The sequence below is a fragment of the Brachyhypopomus gauderio genome, chromosome 7 (assembly GCF_052324685.1).
Source record: "Brachyhypopomus gauderio isolate BG-103 chromosome 7, BGAUD_0.2, whole genome shotgun sequence".
Classification (NCBI taxonomy): domain Eukaryota; kingdom Metazoa; phylum Chordata; class Actinopteri; order Gymnotiformes; family Hypopomidae; genus Brachyhypopomus; species Brachyhypopomus gauderio.
In genome coordinates, this window is record NC_135217.1 from 1,548,309 (window position 1) to 1,570,552 (window position 22,244).

At 45.5% G+C, this 22,244-nt stretch overlaps 1 protein-coding gene and 1 long non-coding RNA gene across 2 annotated transcripts in view; one reads left to right on the forward strand and one right to left on the reverse strand.

Moving 5' to 3' along the window:
• The window catches only part of LOC143518449 (uncharacterized), a 153,623-nt gene that overhangs the window by 55,522 nt on the left and 75,857 nt on the right, over positions 1-22,244 (forward strand). The window lies entirely within an intron of this gene.
• LOC143518398 (uncharacterized) overlaps positions 1-22,244 on the reverse strand; it is an 80,827-nt gene that overhangs the window by 54,131 nt on the left and 4,452 nt on the right. Inside the window, exon 3 of the mRNA XM_077010863.1 lies at positions 7,425-7,438. Coding sequence (XP_076866978.1) covers positions 7,425-7,438 — 14 coding nt within the window. The remainder of the gene's footprint in view (positions 1-7,424; positions 7,439-22,244) is intronic.

The following is a 22,244-nucleotide window of genomic DNA, read 5'->3' on the forward strand; positions in this document are numbered from 1 at the left end:
TCATGTATTCACTCCAAATTTCACACACATGTACCTATCGGGTGTCTAGACCGGCACACAAATTTTGGCAGACATGCACACCTAGGTGGCGCTATAACGGCCAAAAAACTCTCCTGCCCACACCGATTGGCCAAATAACTCCAAACTTGGTACGCATCATCTATATGCACCTATGACACAGGTCCTTGACCTGCACCATCATATGTCCAATATGGCCGCCGCTATCGACCAATCAGCTTTCAGTTCACATTTCACAAGCTTATCATATGCCAATCAACATGAAACTCACATATTATGTTCATCTACACACCCTCTAAGACATACTCAAGTATGACGGGAATTGCACCACTAGGTGGCGCTATACTAGAATTTCCTGAATTACCCCTACATCTTTCTTACACATGCACACATGCAATGGCCTACCTATAGGTTTCATATACACATTGCTTCACCCATACCTACCCAATGATTACACACACATGCTTACGCATCTCAGGCGTGCCAGATGATGCCCATACCCTGCGCTTGGACCCCGTAATTGCCGCTTGCGGCTATATTTATTATTATTATTATTTTTTTTCTGCCTTAAAACGCATCGTGCAGCTTAAACCGTAAGACCTACAGACTTCTCCTTTGGCCAACTTGTAGTACTCCTCTCCGCTACTCAGGCGCAACACGCCAGCCCGATACGACCCTAGGTGGCGCTATAGCGCACACAAACGCATGAAAAAGTTTACACAGGTGTTTCTCCTACACCGTATGTCCTAGAGACAAAATGTAAACTGCATATGATCAGGCATGAGCTCCTCTAAAAAAAGTTCCATTGAAGCCATATGCTCCGCCCCTTACATGTCGAGCTAATTTGCATAATATGCAAATTTGCACAAATTTTTGAGCGCGTACTAGTCCCTGGATTTTTCACATACATGCACATATGTGATATCCAGGCGCTCAGAAGAGTCTGAACTTTAATTATTATGGAGCCAAAGTGCACATTTCTGCACATGGGCGTGGCCACCTGCATCACAAGTCAAGCGTAGAAAATTCCTTCGCCAAAAATCCACATATTCTGCTATATCTCAGGCATTCTTTCACGTATTCATACCAAATTTCACACACATGTACCTACTGGGTGTCTAGACCTGCACATGCATTTTGGCAGACATGCACATCTAGGTGGCGCTATAACGGCCAAAAAACTCTCCTGCCCACACCGATTGGCCAAATAACTCCAAACTTGGTACGCATCATCTATATGCACCTATGACACAGGTCCTTGACCTGCACCATCATATGTCCAATATGGCCGCCGCTATCGACCAATCAGCTTTCAGTACACCTTTCACAAGCTTTTCATATGCCAATTTTTTTTCTGCCTTAAAACTCGTTGTGCAGCCTAAACCGTAAGACCTACAGACTTCTCCTTTGGCCAACTTGTAGTACTCCTCTCCGCTACTCAGGCGCAACACGCCAGCCCGATCCGACCATAGGTGGCGCTATAGCGCACAAAAACGCATGAAAAAGTTTAAACTGGTGTTTCTCCTAAACCGTATGTCCTAGAGACAAAATGTAAACTTCACCTGATCAGGCATGTGCTCATCTAAAAAAAGTTCCATTGAAGCCATATGCTCCGCCCCTTACATGTCGAGCTAATTTGCATAATATGCAAATTTGCACACATTTTTGAGCGCGTACTAGTCCCTGGATTTTTCACATACATGCACATATGTGGTATCCAGGCGCTCACAAGAGTCTGAACTTTAATTGTTATGGAGCCAAAGTGCACATTTCTGCACATGGGCGTGGCCACATGCATCACAAGTCAAGCGTAGAAAATTTCTTCGCCAAAAATCCACATATTCTGCTGTATCTCAGGCATACTTTCATGTATTCACTCCAAATTTTACACACATGTACCTATTGGGTGTCTAGACCGGTACATACATTTTGGCAGACATGCACACCTAGGTGGCGCTATAACGGCCAAAAAACTCTCCTGCCCACACCGATTGGCCAAATAACTCCAAACTTGGTACGCATCATCTATATGCACCTATGACACAGGTCCTTGACCTGCACCATCATATGTCCAATATGGCCGCCGCTATCGACCAATCAGCTTTCAGTACACCTTTCACAAGCTTATCATATGCCAATCAACATGAAACTCACATATTATGTTCATCTACACACCCTCTAAGACATACTCAAGTATGACGGGAATTGCACCACTAGGTGGCGCTATACTAGAATTTCCTGAATTACCCCTACATCTTTCTTACACATGCACACACATGCAATGGCCTACCTATAGGTTTCATATACACATTGCTTCACCCATACCTACCCAGTGATTACACACACATGCTTACGCATCTCAGGTGTGCCAGATGGTGCCCATACCCTGTGCTTGGACCCCGTAATTGCCGCTTGCGGCTATATTTATTATTATTATTAGGGGTCCAAGCACCAGCGGTGCTGGAACCCTATTGGTTTTGTTCCGATTATTATTATTATTATTATTCTTCTTTTTCTGCCTTAAAACGCGTCGTGCAGCCTAAACCGTAAGTCCTACAGACTTCTCCTTTGGCCAACTTGTAGTACTCCTCTCCGCTACTCAGGCGCAACACGCCAGCCCGATCCGACCATAGGTGGCGCTATAGCGCACAAAATCGCATGAAAAAGTTTACACAGGTGTTTCTCCTACACCGTATGTCCTAGAGATAAAATTCAAACTGCATCTGATCAGGCATGAGCTCATGTAAAAAAAGTTCCATTGAAGCTATATGCTCCGCCCCTTACATGTCGAGCTAATTTGCATAATATGCAAATTTGCACACATTTTTGAGCGCGTACTAGTCCCTGGATTTTTCACATACATGCACATATGTGGTATCCAGGTGTTCAGAAGAGTCTGAACTTTAATAGTTATGGAGCCAAAGTGCACATTTCTGCACATGGGCGTGGCCACATGCATCAGAAGTCAAGCGTAGAAAATTCCTTCGCCAAAAATCCACATATTCTGCTGTATCTCAGGCATACTTTCATGTATTCACTCCAAATTTCACACACATGTACCTATTGGGTGTCTAGACCGGTACATACATTTTGGCAGACATGCACACCTAGGTGGCGCTATAACGGCCAAAAAACTCTCCTGCCCACACCGATTGGCCAAATAACTCCAAACTTGGTATGCATCATCTATATGCACCTATGACACAGGTCCTTGACCTGCACCATCATATGTCCAATATGGCCGCCGCTATCGACCAATCAGCTTTCAGTTCACATTTCACAAGCTTATCATATGCCAATCAACATGAAACTCACATATTATGTTCATCTACACACCCTCTAAGACATACTCAAGTATGACGGGAATTGCACCACTAGGTGGCGCTATACTAGAATTTCCTGAATTACCCCTACATATTTCTTACACATGCACACACATGCAATGGCCTACCTATAGGTTTCATATACACATTGCTTCACCCATACCTACCCAGTGATTACACACACATGCTTACGCATCTCAGGCGTCCCAGATGGTGCCCATACCCTGTGCTTGGACCCCGTAATTGCCGCTTGCGGCTATATTTATTATTATTATTATAAGGTGTCCTAGTGAATCAGTCACTCTGAACAAACTCCACGAGTCACACCTGACTGATTAGTTGTGTGATGGGGTAGTTGCCCAAGATATAGAAGCATCCTATCACCATGACGATGGCCTTGTTTGTTTTTGTCTTTGTTGCCATGACTAAGTTAATATCAATGTAAATGTCCTGAATACAGTTTTTTGCAGTTACTAAGACACAAAAAGTGGCCCTTATAGCACGATTTCTGAAACAACTAACCCATGTAGCCTGTCTATTGACCAGGTGTGCTAAACATTCCTTAAGCACATTCTCTGCCTTACACGCATTTAGGATTTCTAAAACACACCTTTAGCAAAACATTAAACACAGTTGTTCACATAGGACACAACATTCAAAACTGAAAACTGTGTTTCTTTTAGAAAACACTGCCACGCAACTGCTACACTCACCTACCAAAATTCATATCCAGTTCTCACACGTTACAACACTTCAAGCTAATTTTTAGTCATCAAAGCATAATCCCTATAAAGAGGCCACAAGTTGCTGAAGTTCAATCACTGGAGTTCAATATTGCACAGAGATGATGATGAAAGAGTACAAGAATGAGGAAGAGGATGAGCAACCATAATGTATGAGATCAGAGCCACTCTGGTTGATCATGTGGTCAAGCATGCATTGGGTTTTCTGGAGGCAAAGGGTCAAACCTTATCTGTGCTGCTACATTGTAGCATCATCCAGACAATTCAAAATGAGAATAGATACAGTCATGGACAAAAATGTTGGCACCCCTAAATTCTTTCCAGATAATCAAGTATTTCTCCCAGACAATTATTGCAATTACACATGTTTTGTTATACACATGTTTATTTCCTTTGTGTGTATAGGAACAACACAAAAAACAGAGGAAAAAAGGCAAATTTGACAATTTCACACAAAACTCCAAAAATGGGCTGGACAAAATTATTGGCACCTTTTCAAAATTGAGGGTAAATAACTTTGTTTCAAGCATGTGATGCTCATTCAAACTCACCTGTTGTGACGGGCGGGGGTGAGCAACGAAAAGGAAGCGATCACGCCAAGTCTCAGGGAAAAATGATGGTTTAATAGAAAGTGTGCAAACCTAAAACCCGTGCACTATCTCCAAATTAAGGATATAATAACCAGCAGTCAACTGGTACGACGACAAGACATATATAGACAGACAAACGACCATCAGGTGGGAACAGATCACGGGCTCCGCCCACCTGAGGGGCGTACACGACATCACAAAACAACAACAACACAGCCGCTGTGGACGGAGGCGACCGGTAGGGGGCCGCCTCACCGTGACAGACCCCCCCACCAAGCCGCACTCCCCTCCACTGGGTGTGTGGCACACAGTGGCTGCACAACAACACGAAGGGGCAGGAAGGCAAGGACAGGCAGGGACACACCTCCTGCAGTCCACCCAACCCAGGAGCGCCAGAGACCGAGGCCCAGAGCACCCCCGATGCGGGCTAGGGAGCAGCCCCAAGGGCCTCCTGGTCACCCCGGGCAGGAGGGAGGATCTCCTCCCTCAGCAGGAGCTTTTCAGACCGGAGCCCCATGGTCCCCAAACATCCGGGGGCCCCAGCCCTCTAGGGAGGGGCTCTTCATGACCGGGCTCCGGTCACCCCACAACACAAGGGGGCTCCTGCCAGGTGGAGACCCCCACGAGGTCCAGGAACACCACGACACCGCCAGGGGGAAGCACCTGCACAGAAACAGCACACACACACACACCCCAACACCAACATAGAACACAAAAGCGCCTCAGACGCCCTCCGTGCCATACCCAGTGGCACGGGACCACAACCGCCCCCCTCCCAAACACACATTTAAGGGGAGGAGCAAGCGTGGAATTACACTTAACAGTAGACAACACGCTAGGACAAAACACACACGCAAATACTAGACAAACAAAACTGTGCACAAACAACGAACGGAACGGGATCCATACGTGCACGCTCGGTAGACACTGACGCGCCGCTCAGGTTCGCAGTCGCTCCCCCACATTAAACACAAGACGACGGGGGAGCGAGGCGACGGTGATGAGCGGTACCCGCGTCACACATGAAACATTCAACACAAACACAAACGAGCGACGCACACTGACCAACGTTACCATTCATACGTACACAGACACCACACAAGACGAAGAGCATACCCAGGGAGACTGCCCTGGTCCTTGGATGGAAACAAAGCACTGGGGAGTTCTAAAGTGGCCAGCAATGAGTTCGGATCTAAATCCCATTGAACACCTGTGGAGAGATCTTAAAATTGCGGTTGGGAGAGAGAGACTTGGAAAAGAGCAGTTTGCAAAAGAAGAGTAGTCTAAAATTCCAGTTGAGAGGTGTAAAAAGCTTGTTGATGGTTATAGGAAGCGATTGATTTCAGTTATTTTTTCCAAAGGATGTGCAACCAAATATTAAGTTGAGGGTGCCAATAATTTTGTCCGGCCCATTTTTGGAGTTTTGTGTGAAATTGTCAAATTTGCCTTTTTTCCCTCTGTTTTTCAGGGGTGCCAACATTTTCGGCCATGACTGTAAGTAGACCTATCCTCTATACATACTACGTCATGTACTAGACTACCCCTTGGTGGGTGGCTATCCACCTCAGAACAGAAAGAGACCATCATGGTCAGAGCCAACAACTGCATACGTTTCCTACAACTTCAACTGCACATCATTACTGACAATGTCACCATTAGCAACATCCATTCAGTGAGTCTATCCGGACTGGGCCAGTGACAGTGTGAAACAACTGTGCTATGAATTTGTCACTCGTCATCATGCCACTCTTGGTCCCTACAACACTGTGCACATCATCACCTTCTTCAACACAGAGCACAACACACTCATTCTCCATCACCAGGGGGATGAACCAGAACAGTCCAGGTTTGTTGTCGTCTGGGACAACATAAGTTTGCACCGGGCTGCTCAAGTACAAACTGGTTCACTGAACAGCCACGATTTGTTGTGATTCACCTCCACCAAACTCTCCATTGTTGGTGAATTCTTTTTGGCATGGAGGTGGTCGCCAACCCCACCATTCAGCAGGTGATGGAGGAAGCTTGAGGTTATTTTGTCTTTTTTGTTTTTTTTTTGTTCATGTGTTTACAGTATATACAGCATGTGTTGCAGTAGTGTTCATGCAAAACCAAAAAAAAAACATTCCCCTTATACATTAATATTCACATAAAGCACCATAAAGTAAAATATATGTGAGACCTCTGACAGACCTTCACAGCAGACTACAAACTAAACACTCAAACACATGGTAGTGTTTTCCATTTGTCACTTCAGTGTGTAGTTACATATATGAAAGGCTAATAATATGATATTTGTGTGTAGTGTTTTAGATGCAAGAGTTACAAGAGTTTTGGTTGAAGTGTATGCTTTTTCCAAAAGTGTAAGATGTTTTGCCTGTTGTGTGTGTAGCATTGGCTGCTGTGTGTCGAGCTATAGTTTCAGAAATTGGGTCTTAGCGTCTGCAAAAAACTGTAATCTATCCAGGGTCCTTTTACATAAGAGTTAAGTAATAATAGTGAATACAGAAATCACTCCCAGCAACAACCTACACAGCTTTACACTGTTGTGTGTTCTGGTTGCCATGGTAAACTCTACTGTCTCTACATTCTACAGTAAGATTATCAGAGTGTTTACACACCACATGAATATTACATTACAGTGTGTGTGAGTTCACTCTCTCATTAATGGATTAAACATTTACATATGTAATGAGTATTTGAATAAAATCTCTTAACATCAGATAGAAGAAAAGGTTTTGTTATTTACTTACCTGAGGATCATAATCTGTGTAAACAAGAGAAGGGGACACAATGTTAGATGAAACAGCACAATAAATACTTTAACACAACTTCTCCCCCTCTTGCTCTCTTCCTGATCTCCATACTGACTCTACTCATGTGGGCTGTAATGTTTCATCCTTCACTGCTGCACTGTCACCCTCTGCTTTCAGCTCCATGAAGATGTTCAGTTACACGATTAAACACCTACAACATCCTAAACACATATAGAAGTGGTTATATTCAATATATATGTAATGTTCATACTTAATACCCAGTACTGTGGTCCTCTACTAATAACATTAACAGTTCCTGTAACGTGATGGTTAGCCAGAGATGAACTGGGTGAGCCACCACAGGGTTTGGGGTAGATAGGACCCAATCACTGAGTGGTCTTAACTGGGAGTGAGAACAAAAGGGGCAACAGGGACCAGTCAGGGGAAGGTAGAGGGTAAAAGAAAAAGGACAAAATCACTGAACTGATTGAGCGGGAAGAAAACAAAGGACGCAGGCGAAGGACTGGCTCTCTCATTTAGTGAGAAACAGAACTACACTTCCCAACAGCCTGGGGAAGGACCATCTCATTCAGTGAGGCAAAACACAGAAATAAACAGAGTAGCCAAAAGAAATCAAAGAGGGAGGAGAACAAACTTGTTCTTTAGTTTCAAAGCAGCAGCTTTTAGTTGAGTAGAGAAAATGACCCGAGACCAGAGAGAGAGAGACTGGAGAGAAAGAGAATAAGAGACCCGAGAACAAGTCCACAACCTCTACACAAAGATACCGGCTGAGCTGTAGGTCAGAACTCATCAACAATTCAACAACTGGTATCTTAGTGTGAGCTGCTTAAAAGGGCTATCAAGCAGGTGTAGCTCATCTGGCTTAATTAACCCGTCGACTCCCTCTGGTGGCTGGTGGCGCTATTGCACTGGGACCAACCCTTACAGTTACAGCAACACACAGCTACAAAACAGCTGTGAGATGTGTGTGTCCAAATAAACAGCTCTATGGATTCAACAGTCCTATCTGTTATCAGGACTCACTGATCCTGGTATCTTAGATTAGTTTAGAGTCTGGCCTGTCATAGATGCTCAGTGCATGAATCCTCTGTTAGGGCCTCATTAGCTACAAAGTGTGTCTACAACTGCTTTACAAGTCAAACATTTGATTTGGGGAGCAGAAGCTCTGCCCATTTCTCCATCATGAGTAAACCAATTTAAGTCCTGGGGGATATTCCAGAAAGCGGGTTAAGTGTACAACTCAGGGTATGTTAACTCTGAATTCACTAAAACCTGGAGTTTTCTGTTCCAGAAAACGTGTTAAAACAAACTCAATGTCAGTTGCTATAGCAAATTACGCTCTGTAGCTAACCTGCTTCATGGCAGGTTAACTTAAACCTAAACCCGAGTTACAAACACGTCATCATGACGTGTCCTTTCCTCGAGCATCCTGTGGATATTGAAGCTCCGTTTCTTCACCGGGAACGCCTTATAAAACCCCAAATAGACATAGGCCTACTATCATTTTCAGGTTGTGAGGTGAGCCCATAGTGGTAGGTACAGATGCCTTTGCCCTGACACCCCCCCCCCCCCCGTGTACTCGGTAGAAGAGCGCGAGGGTGAGGCCAGCTGCTTCCCCCCCCCCCGTGTCTGCAGCTCCTCAGACGTCGGGGGGAGGAGGTCAGCCCCCCGTCTTTGTTGTGCCAATGGTGTACTACGGGGAGGGCCAGCCCCAATCCGTCCATCCACTCAACCCCCACCGAGCACCACGGTGCGGAAGAGGAAGAGGTCAGCCCTCCTCCATCCGTTTACTCAGCCCCTACCGAGTATTACGGAAGACGTCAACCCCCATTCATCCATTTTCTCAGCCCCCACTGAGTATTACGGGGAAGAAGAGGAAGTCAGCCCTCCTCCATCCGTTTACTTGGAGTCCACCAAGTATTACGAGGAGGAGGAAGACGTCAGCCCCCCTCCGAGCACATCAGCGAGAGCGAGGAGGAAGACAGCGCCTCTGTGTACTCTGAGGTGACTGTACAGTCCGAGAAGGGGTGCCTGAGAGGAGAGGACGTTCCTCATGCCCCCTCGGAGGGGAGCAGCATGAGCTGTTCATGCTACCCAACCTCAGAGGAACCGATGTTGCTGGGTTGGGGCGGCTCCGAGGGAGAGGAGGAGATGGAAACGTCGAGGGGCGAGGCGGCGCTGTCCCCGGGAACACGAGTGGGCAGTGGCACAGCCTGCAGCCCGATGTGGGGGTTCAGGGTGCCCTTGGTGGCATCTCGTAAAACAGCCAGTGAGCGGTGAAGGGCAAGCCCTTCGGTAGCGCCCAGAAAAGCGCCCGAAGCGCCTCGAGGAAAGAAACCGGGCGCACGTTCAACGGGAGCACCGAGCAGCGCAGGGCGTGCTTGGAATGCGGTCCCAAGGACTGGAGGCACTCCGCTGCATGGCAAGCAACCAGAACGATGTCATGGCTGCCAGTGCCTGTGTGTGTGTCTGTCCCAATGTTTCTAAAAATAAAGAGGCCACAAGTTGCTGAAGTTCAATCACTGGTGTTATGACCCTGTCTTGTTATGTTCAATATTGCACAGAGATGATGATGAAAGAGTACAAGAATGAGGAAGAGGATGAGCAACCATAATGTATGAGATCAGAGCCACTCTGGTTGATCATGTGGTCAAGCATGCATTGGGTTTTCTGGAGGCAAAGGGTCAAACCTTATCTGTGCTGCTACATTGTAGCATCATCCAGACAATTCAAAATGAGAATAGATAGTCATGGACGAAAATGTTGGCACCCCTAAATTCTTTCCAGAAAATCAAGTATTTCTCCCAAAAAATTATTGCAATTACACATGTTTTGTTATACACATGTTTATTTCCTTTGTGTGTATAGGAACAACACAAAAAACTGAGGAAAAAAGGCAAATTTGACATAATTTCACACAAAACTCCAAAAATGGGCTGGACAAAATTATTGGCACCTTTTCAAAATTGAGGGTAAATAACTTTGTTTCAAGCATGTGATGCTCATTCAAACTCACCTGTGATAAGTAACAGGTGTGGGCAATTTAAAAATCACACCTGAGACCAGATAAAAAGGAGAGAAATTGACTCAACCTTTGCACTGTGTGTCTGTGTGTGCCACACTAAGCATGGAGAACAGAAAGAGGAGAAGAGAACTGTCTGAGGACTTCAGAACCAAAATTGTGGAAAAATATCAACAATCTCAAGGTTACAAGTCCATCTCCAGAGATCTTGATGTTTCTTTGTCCATGGTGCACAACATAATCAAGACGTTTACAACCCATGGCACTGTAGCTAATCTCCCTGGACGTAGACGGAGGAGAAAAATTGATAAAAGGTTGCAACGCAGAATAGTCCGGATGGTGGATACGCAGCCCCAGTCAACTTCCAAAGAAATTGAAGCTGTCCTGCAGGCGCAGTGTCAACCCGAACTATCTGTCGACATTTGAATGAAATGAAATGCTATGGCAGAAGACCCAGAAGGACCCCACTGCTGACACAAAGATGTAAAAAAAACCTAGACTGCAGTTTGCCAGAATCCTTCTGGAAAAACATCTTGTGGACAGATGAGACCAAGATAGAGCTTTTTGGTAAAGCACATCATTCTACTGTTGAGGCCTACAAACAAAAGAACACAGTACCTACAGTCAAATATGGTGGAGGTTCAAAGATGTTTTGGGGTTGTTTTGCTGCCTCTGGAACTGGTGGTCTTGACTGTGTGCAAGGCATCATGAAATCTGAGGATTACCAAAGGATTTTGGGTTGCAATGTAGGGCCCAGTGTCAGAAAGCTGGGTTTGCGTCCTAGGTCATGGGTCTTCCTAGGTAGGGTGTTTTAGAGACGTTCGCAGTGGTTCCCACCATCGGGGGAGACGCTCTCGGGGGCTCGTGGTTCTGGCGGCTCTGGACCTGCCCGTCGGTGTAAGTTCGGGGCTTTCCAGCTTCGCGGGGTGCTCCAGGAGTAGTGAGAACATTTCAAATATTACACATCATGGATCAGCCCTCAGTTCTCTCCAGATTTTTATACATCGCTCTTCATTTTTTTGCTAGTGGAAGTTTTCTTTATAGTGTAGGAGATGTGGAACCTGTCAGCAAAGCTACTGTATGTCAGTCTGTCCTGACAGTATGTCTGACATTAAAACGACTAATGCACAGTTTTTTTGGTGTTTCCTGGGCATAAGGCAGTTATGGACATCTAAGAGGAATTCCACAACATCGTAGGTTTGTCTTTAAAATGTAACACAATAAGGAAATGAATCATAAATCATGCTGGCTGACAGGCTGGTCCTATGGCTAGCTGCTCACGAGCTGGTGCTAACGGAGCTGGCTGCTGCTCATCCTCCTTTTCATTATCAGTATCAGACTCTGATATTTCAGAAATGTGATCCTGAAATTTCTTCTTCTGAATCACCATCAAAATCCTCTGTCTCTTCCAATATCAGCTGTAAGGCAGTCTCAACTGAGAATCGCTTTGCCATCTTTTATAGCATTTTTAGCATTTATAGCATCATGTCCCCATGATTTGGTGAAACACACACACACACACACACACACACACACACACAGGTCCAGAGAGGAGGGAGGGATAATGAGGGCTGAGAGAAAAGATGCTTCTTTCAGATCTCACCCCTTTGTCTCTATAGAGATTCTTCGTCTGCTGTCTGACAATATGCAATCAACTCCTTATGTGGCAACCATCAAAAGTGTTGATGGTTGCCCACCTTTGCATGCCAAACACCTCTGTCCTTTGTTTGTATATCCTTTAAAGTCATACAGACGACTATCAACTACCCAACCCAATGTTGATTGCCCACTTTGACTAGCCCAGGGCCCAGTGGACCCTGGACCCTGTATGTAATACAAATGTGAAGGGGGGGGTACGGGGGGTGGTCATAGAAAATATTTTCTGATTTATGTTGCTCACGGAAAATGAGCCAAGGACCAATGAATCTCAGTTTGAAAAAAAAAAAAATTGTATAATTTTTTTTAAGCTGATTTTTTAAAAATGGGTTCCACAGACCCTTGGACTTAATGATTAATGTACTTATCATTAATGGTAACAAAAATTATGTAGATATTGTAATTGACCGTTCTCCTCCTCATCAAGATCATATGTGATCCTTCCCACCTCATCACAAATATTGAAGCCAGATGGCCAGGATACATCTATGATTCCACACTGTACAACAAATTTGAACAGGGTTGACCTGTGGTAGTTTTGCTAGTTCTTCACATGCAGTGTAATAGTTAAATTATTGCAAAGCCTAGTGCGATTATAGGACACTATGACGGCCTCCTTCATGGAGACAGAGGGTATCACTGCCTGCCCTACCTCATGACTCCCTATTCAGATCCTGCACCTGGACCACTGTCCCGCTACAATCAGGCCCACAACAAAACCAGGGCAAGAATTGAAATGACCTTAGGAATCCTCGAGGCCAGGTTCCAGTGCCTGAAGGGGCTCAGAGTTACCCCTGATAGGGCGTGCCACATAATATTGGCATATGTGGTATTACACAACATTGCAACCATCCAGGAAGAGCGCCAGCCTACCATCTCTGACATGCCCACAGACGAGTAACCTTATATGCATATGGGTGACAACAGAGATGGTAGAGTTGTCAGAGACTCCATCTGCAATAACTGCTTTTCACATTAAATCATGCACCACCACCACCCACCCCCCACCCTGTAACCTTTTAATATACATTACAGTCAAATTCACTGTTGTTTCATAATTTAATTTTTCCTGTAAATAAATATATTTAAGAATATATTGTAACGACTACTACTCCTCGCAGCGAATTCCCTAACAGACAGGCACTTGGCCACTCAGGGAGTTTTAGCCCTCTAAGTGACACTGGGGGAGAGAAGTTTCCCTCCTCTGGATTTTCTGGATTAAGCACTTTCTGACTCGGTTCCCGAACTCACTTCAGTGGTGACCCCGACGTCTATTTGGACGTTTCCGAAGTATTCGCGTCATGTCGGCGAACGCAGTAGCGCTTAAATTACTAGAGTTTTGGGAGCAGCATGCCGCCGTTTGGTTTGCTCAAGCCAAGGCTCAGTTCGCCATCCGGAAAATCACAGAGGACGACACGAGGTATTATTATGTTGTCGCAGCCCTGAACAACAGCACCTCCTCCACAGTGGTGAGTTTTCTTCAAGACCCTCCGGAGGACGATAAGTATGAAGCCCTTAAGTTGCTGCTCCTACAAATTTTCAAGCTGTCGGAGTCGGAGCGTGCCCGCAGGCTTCTTTCGCTGTCTGGTTTGAGCGATTCCAAACCTTCGGAGCTGATGGATCACATGCTGTCCCTACTGGGCGACCACCCGCCATGTTTTCTGTTCAGGGAGATTTTCCTTCAGCAGTTAGCCCGGCGATGTTCGCGCAACCTTGGCGAGTTCTACCCTCACGGATTATCGTGCGTTAGCTAGGGAGGCCGACAAGGTTTTCTTAGCCAAGCAGTGTTTTGCAGCCACGCATGCCTGTACACCTCCCCTCACCTCTGGCGCTGCCGTCTACGCGTCCAGGCCTCCGCCCTCCCCATCTCTATGTTTTTACCATGCGCGTTTCGGAGCCAAGGCCAGAAGCTGGTGCCCGCCATGCGGTTTCAGGAAGCCGGGAAAAGTGAGGGCCGACGCCTGCTAGCGGCTACAGGCATCGGCCGTTCCAGTAGCCTGCTTTTCCTGACGAACGCGGTCTCGGGGCGTCGTTTCCTCTGCAACACAGGCGTTCAGTTGAGCATTCTGCCCGCCTCCGAGATGGACATGAAGTTAGGCCACGCTGGTCCCGGCCTTGAGACCGCCAACGGGAGCTCTATTCCCACATACAGGCAACGGTCAGTGCCACTGTGCTTCGGTGGGCAGCGGTTCACATGGCCTTTTGTGCTGGCGAAGGGTTCCACTCCCCTCTTAGGTGCCGATTTCCTGTGTGCCAACAGCTTGCTGGTTGATATTAGGAACAGACGCCTTGTGAATCCAGAGACTTTCAGCTCTCTCCCATGCTCGTTTAAGCTCCTCTCTCCCATGCTCGTTTAAGCTCCTCCAACCTGTCGGGTGCGTTCTCTGTCTCAGATGATTTCTCACGTCTCCTCGCGAAGTTTCCTGGTCTGACAGAACCCACGTGTTCTTCAGACAGCAGCAGGCATGGGGTTGAGCATTACATCGAGACCTCGGGCCCACCTGTTCACGCTTGCGCTAGACGTTTAGACCCCACCAAGCTCGCAATAGCGAGAGCTACGATGGGACGATGGAGCGCCTGGGTATTGTGCATATCCAGCCCCTGGGCCTCGCCGCTGCACATTGTCGAGAAACCAGGCGCCGGCTGGCGCCTTTGCGGTGACTATCGCCGGCTCAACGATGCCACCACTCTTGATCGCTATCCTGTTCCTCATGTGCAGGATTTTTCTACCTGTCTGGCCGGAAAAGTCATATTTTCAAAGGTGGAATTAGTCCGTGGCTACCAACAGGTCCCCGTGCATCCTGCAGACGTTCCGAAGACGGCTGTGATCACTCCTTTCGGCCTATTCGAGTTCCTCCGCATGCCTTTTGGCCTCAAAAATGCTGCCCAGACGTTCCAGCGTCTCATGGACAGTGTCCTGCATGATTTGCCTTTCGTTTTTGTCTACCTAGATGACATTTTGGTGGCCAGCGCCTCAAGGTCGGAGCACCTGTGGCACCTCAGGCTCCTGTTCGAGCGTCTCAGCCAGCACGGCCTGATCATCAACCCGTCGAAGTGCCAGTTCGGACTTCACCTTATTGATTTTCTCGGCCACCGCATCTCCAGGGCCGGTGTTGTTCCACTCCCTACCAAGGTGGAAGCTATCCAGCGTTTTGCCCGTCCGCTTACGATTAAGGGCCTGCAGGAGTTCCTGGGAATGGTGAACTTCTATCACCGTTTCATCCCACGAGCATCCGGCCTCATGCACCCTCTCTACACGGCCCTCAAAGGCAAGGCCGCCAAGCACATGGTGGATTGGACTAGTCAGCGTCTCCTGGCTTTTGATGGTTGGCGGATGCCACTCTGTTGGCGCACTCATCTCCTGATGCGCCCATCGCCATCACCACAGACAGTCGGATTACGCCGTGGGCGCAATGCATGAGCAGTGGGTCGATGGGGCTTGGCAGCCCTTGGCATTTTTCAGTCGCCAGCTCCGCCCCGCCAAGTGCAAGTACAGTACGTTTGACCGCGAGCTACTCGCCCTGTACCTGGCTGTGCGGCATTTTCGTTTTCTTCTAGAAGGCCGCCCATTTACTGCGTTCGTGGACCACAAGCCATTGGCATTCGCGATGGCTAAGGTTTCTGAACCGTGGTCTGCTCGGCAGCAGCGTCAGCTGGCCTTCATCTCAGAGTTCACCACGAACATCCAGCACGTTGCGGGGAAAGACAACTCGGTGGCTGACTGCCTCTCTCGTGGGGTCGTCGGCGCCATGCACCTCGGCATCGACTACTCCCGTATGGCAGCAGACCAGGCGTCGGACCCGGAGGTCCAGGCCTACAGGACGGCAATCACCGGCCTGCAGTTGGCGGACGTTCCCTTCAGTGATGCAGGTTTGATGCTCCTCTGTGACGTGATCGCTCTATGAAAGCTGCGCTCCCGGTCAGCCTCCCAGACGGCGACTGGGTGGATAGGTTCCCCTGGGTCATGCTGGGCCTCAGGTCGTCCCCCAAAGAGGATCTCCAGGCTTCGTCGGCCGAACTCGTCTATGGCCAGCCCTTGCGGGTCCCCGGAGATTTTCTCCCTTGTCCTACTGCTCCGTGGTCCGCCGGCTAACAACAAGCAGGAAGGCCCTTCGTGAGTTCTCGGGTGCTTTTGTCCCCGTGCCCACCTCTCAGCATGGCCTACAGCGGTCCCGTTTTCCACCTTCTTTGCGTGCTGCTAAGTTTGTGTTCATACGGCATGATGCGCACCGCAGTCCCCTTCGCCCGGTCTACGACGGCCCTTTCCGAGTGCTGGAGCCTGGGGACAAGTTCCTTAAGGTGGACATTGGGGGCATCCCCGAGAGCGTTTCTGTGGACCGTCTGAAGCCGGCCCACTTGGACTTGGATGGTGCTGTGGTGACGGCCCGTCCAGCGAGCCGTGGGAGGCCCCTGGTCGTTGGTCCTTGGCAGTGTGAGCCGGTCTGGGCGGTTGATTCGTCCTCCTCGCCAGATGGACATGTCTGTTTTTGTGAATTCTGGGGTGGCGTGTGTAGCGACTACTACTCCTCGCAGCAAATTCCCTAACAGACAGGCACTTGGCCACTCAGGGAGTTTTAGCCCTTTAAGTGACACTGGGGGAGCGGCGCCTGCACGAGCCAGGGAAGGAGGAGAAAACAGTGCTATTGTTTGAGTAGCGTGGAAAATAAAGTTTCCCTCCTCGGTACTTTCTGGATTAAGCACTTTGTGCCTCAGTTCCCGAACCCGCTTCAATATATTAAGAATAAGATATAGTTATGTACAGCCATACCACTTTGTACTATATTCTTATACATACAGTTGTGATCAAATTTATTCAACCCCCAATGCTGCAAAGGGTTTTATGGAATTCAGTGCACATTTGTAATTGTGTTCATAATGAAATCTTACAAGGACTTGTTAAAGAACTAAATGCAACTAAGATAGCATCAATTTTTTTTGTCATAAAGTATTAAATGGCCTTTTTGTGATTTCTTCATTGACACAATTATTCAACCCCTTTACGACTATCACTCCTAAGAACAGAGGTTCATTCCAGTGTTTTCCATCAGGTATTGAAAACATCTGTGGATGTCAACGAGCAGCAATCAAGCATGATAAGCACCAATTAGGCAGATTTAAAAGGACTGTGATACTCAGCTCCTTCTAGACATCTACTGGTGTGTTTCCAAGCATGGTGAAGGCAAGAGAATGGTCCCAGAAGACAAGAGAAGAGGTTATTGCTCTTCACAAGAATGGCAATGGATATAAAAAGATTGCGAAGTTGTTAAATATTCCAAGAGACACTATCGGAAGTATCATTCGCAAGTTCAAGTTAAAGGGCACAGTGGAAACATTACCTGGTCGTGGCAGAAAGAAGATCCTGACCGCGACTGCTGTGCGCTACCTGAAGCGTAATGTGGAGAAAAATCCCCGCGTGACTGCTAAGGAACTGAAAAAAGACCTGTCAGATGTGGGCACTGAAGTTTCAGCTCAGACAATAAGGCGCGCACTGCATAACGAAGACCCCCTTGCTGACTCCAAAGAACAAGAAAAGTCGACTGCAGTATGCCAAAAGTCATGTGGACAAGCCACAAAGGTTTTGGAACAGTGTACTGTGGTCAGATGAAACTAAATTAGAACTGTTTGGGACAATGGACCAGCGCTATGTTTGGAAAAGGAAGAACCAGGCTTATGAACAAAAGAACACCTTGCCTACTGTGAAGCATGGCGGGGGGTCAATTATGCTTTGGGGCTGTTTTGCTTCTAATGGTACAGGAAAGCTTCAACGTGTGCAGGGTACCATGAATTCCCTTCAGTACCAGGAGATCTTGGAGGAAAATGTGATGGAGTCAGTCACAAACCTGCGGCTTGGGAGACGTTGGACCTTCCAACAGGACAATGATCCGAAGCACACATCCAAGTCCACTAGAGCATGGTTGAACATGAAAGGCTGGAACATTCTAGAGTGGCCATCGCAATCACCAGACTTAAATCCAATTGAGAACCTCTGGTGGGACCTAAAGAAGGCAGTTGCAGTGCGCAAGCCTAAGAATGTGACTGAACTGGAGGCTTTTGCCCATGAAGAATGGGCTAAGATACCCATAGGTCGCTGCAAGACACTTGTGTCAAGCTATGCTTCACGCTTGAAAGCTCTCATAACTGGAAAAGGATGTTGTACTAAGTACTAAAAAATAATGTCACTAGGGGGTTGAATAAAACTAATAATGATGTGAACACAGTAAAGACATTTGTGGTTATTCCATCATAAATATTATGTTATGTTTGTCTAATTTATAAGTGCCCCTTTGATATAATTGTAAATAAGATGACTGAAATGATCAAAATCAATGTCAAACTGGCCAAAACACTTTATTTCAGTGGGGGTTGAATAAATTTGATCACAACTGTAATTTTTATCTGATGCCATGTGTGTTTCACACCACTCAAATTAGACCTGGAATTAGTAAGTGTTCAGTTAAAATAATTTTAAAAACTCAATACTGTCACGCTACAGCCCCTGACCCCTCCCTTTTGGGTGTGTGTTTATGTTGTCTACCTCTAGTCGTCTGCATCTGTGGATCTCCGTGGGTGTGGTTGTGTGTGAGCGTGTTCATTGGTCACCTGTGGCTTGTCTCCTGATCACTCGGGGCTTATGTGGTTTGTCTATTTAATGTGCGGTCACGTCCAGTGTCCCGTGCTCGTCTTTGTTAGAATCATTCACGTTAACGTGTGCTATTCATTCTGTACCGCCTCATTTTGTTGATGTGCACTCAGCGTCACAAATACAGTATTATATCTGCACATATATAATATGTGGAGATTATATATATATATATATATATATATATATATATATATATATTTTTTTTTTTTTTAAAGAATATTTTAGGCCCTCTGAGAAGGCATAAAGGGCCCTGACGGTTCCCTACTGACTTCCAATCCAGTTTTTTTTTTTATCCGATCCGTGTTTTCCAGCGCACCCATTTAGATAATCCATTCCAGTTTTGCTGTGTTTTCGCCAGTGAGAGTAAAATCCGGTCCGCCTTTTCTAGCACACCTTCAGCACACGAGCATAGAATCTCCACAACTTAGTTCCGCGGCATCTCAGTAAAAATGTCAGTTGTGTGGGATTATTTTACCTTAAAGGACAACAAAGACGAAGAGGTAGAGTGCAACATATGCAACAGTAAAGTCAAGCATTGTCGTAAAGCTGTAAGACGTTTTAATACAAACAATCTAATCAAGAATTTAGCAAAATACCACCGAAGACAAAAAGAAAGGTCCTACACAACTAACACTGGCAGAAATGTTTGCGAAGCTTGACACACTGCAACTTTTTCTTAAATACAGTTTACAATATTATTTTCACTTATGGCTTTTTAAGCCTTGGTTTTCTGATGTCATTTCTGTTTGTTATTTATTATTTTGAATTTATTAATTGCTAAATAAACAGGTCAGTTTCTGCTTAACAACAATTGTGTATTATTCAAACACACCTACTTCAGCTGGCTACTTGTTATCAAGAGTAAAACGCTTTTCAACATGAGCTTGACAACAAAGTAAGTTTTTAAACTTTAATACATGCTCGGATAGGCCGGTATCAGTATCGGCCGATATCGGTATCAGATCGGAAGCGCAAATAAATATTGGTATCGGATAGGAAGTTCAAAAAGCTGGATCGGGACATCCCTAATATTTATATGGCATGATGAATAGAGAACGTTTAATACACTGAACGGCAGCGAAAATGACAAGGGCACAAAACTAGACCAAACACAAGAGTACAACTAACTGTTACATACACTGACCAGTGGGGAACCGTCAGGGCCCTCTACGCCCTCTCAGAGAGCCTTAAATATTATTAAAATATAAATATATATAATTTATCCAATTTTTAATATCTACTTATAGTTTGACAATCGACATCAAAACAATTACAGAAATATAAGCAAATAAATTATTCAACCGTGTTTATTAAATTTGTGTTGGAAGGTGAGGGGTTAAGCGGAAGCCTGTGAGCCTGTGTCTCCCCCTATCAGGACTGTGATGCCCGCTGTTCGTTTACAGAGGGCCTGGCAGTTATAATTCAGCGCAATACCAGTTTCAAATGACAATAAAATTGACCAATCATATCGTCCCTCTTAGTGAGCGGGCTTAACTGTATGATCATTTCCGCCCACTGTGGCGACGCTAGCTGGCGTTAGCGTCCCATCGCTAGCTGGTTTCGATTCATTCCTTTGATGCCCTAGTGCGCGTTGTTTACATATTCAGCTTCCAAGGAACACAGAGCTGTTAACCTTATTTTGTTGGAGCCTTATTTTGAAGTTATCTAGTACTAGAAGTTATCTAGTACTGATGTTTATTGCGTTTCTAAAGCTGTACTGTCATCTCAGTTTTTTATTTATTGCAGTTAATTAGGAAAGGAAACAATTTTTTTCGGCAGGGGGCAGGTTTAATGGTCACGGTTCGCTACTGATATATAGGCCTATATATATATATATTTATTAGTGGTGCGACGTTAACACGTTAATTTCGATTAATTAATTACAGAGAAAATAACGAACTAAAAAAATGTACGCATTTAACGCATAAGACACTTTTGCACCGTGGAATGTTTTTCAGTGTACGAGTTGCAGTCATATAGATTATATGGACGCACAATAAGATGAGCATGATAGAGATGACTGAAGAGTAGGGGTGTGACGATACACTCAGCTCACGAGAAAAGACACGCTATTGGGATATTAGATTTTAAGAAAACTAAAATGACAAATTATATGACTGGTCAACAGACTTTTATTTAACAGAGTTGCACATGCATTTTGAAATGTTTTATTATAACTCTTAACATGCAAGATGTAAGCATGAACTTTTAATAAACTTCTTCCTCTACAAATTGAAATAAAAATAAAATGTCATAAAAGTTAAGATAAAATAAATAAAATTAAATATTTCTCCTTTTTTCAAGAGCAAACAATATTAGTGAGTCCCCGCTTAACGACGGGGTTAGAGACTGAAAAGTCCGTCGGAAAGCAGTTTTATATATACGGTCTCTGTTCTTAACTCTGGTCCGTCGTTAACCAGACCCGTCGTTAAGCGGGGACTCACTGTATTATGTGCAAAACAAAAAGTTCTCTGTCAATACAGAGTGCAAATAGTGCAAACAGAGCCTGACCAAGTATGTCACTGAATTTGCTGCAACTACACTGTCATGTTCATTTTTAAGAATATTAGCATGCCCACACTGCTCCGATATCCTTTGCTGTCTCAACTTGCCAAAGCGTGCCTTTCTGTCCCTGCTAACTCTATTCCAAGTGAGATATGTTGATTTGAGTACTGAGCTGTGGTGGCATTGTAAATGTCTCTGCATCGTGCTATTAGTCGCGGTGTACGGCATTATTTTCAATGTTTGCATATAGCCCGTGTCTTATCAGTCACTCATTTATCATTTCCGCCGGGTACCCAAAATGCTGCCAAACAAACGATTTGAAAGTGGCGGGGGCATCTTCAATAGTAATACCTGTATTTTCCGACGTCATTCTGGTCGCTTGCTGGATAACAAATCCCGCAAGACAGATTTTTAACGTGACGAAAAATATCGTTGAGTTACATCTCGTCACACCCCTAATATATAATATAAACACCCCTAATTTATATATAAAATAAGCGCGCTATATATAAAAATATAATTTTCACTCATGCATTAACTGTTGGCAATTAACTGACATGCTGACTACCTTTCTGTAACAGCTGCCGCAGTATTACATTTACGCTTAATAATATCTAAATATTCTGCATACGCAGTCATTAATACTTCAAGCTACAGTGGTGTGAAATACGATGCTCGGCTGATTTTCACATTTAAGTCCATGCATGGGTTAAAGCAAGAAATTTTCATTTGACTGAAAATTTTTCCTGGCAAAAGACAATGCTAGCAATTACTGAAAATGTGGTGTAGTTGGGACACGACCTCTTTTGCCTAATTCTACACAATAAACACATTTATAAAGTATATTTATCTAAACAGCCTGTGTAAGGAGAGAAGAGAGAATCTATGAAGCGACAAAATGCAACACCTGAGCAATAAATGTACATAAATCTGGGGGTCCTCTTCAGAAAACTATTTAAAGATCAAGTCA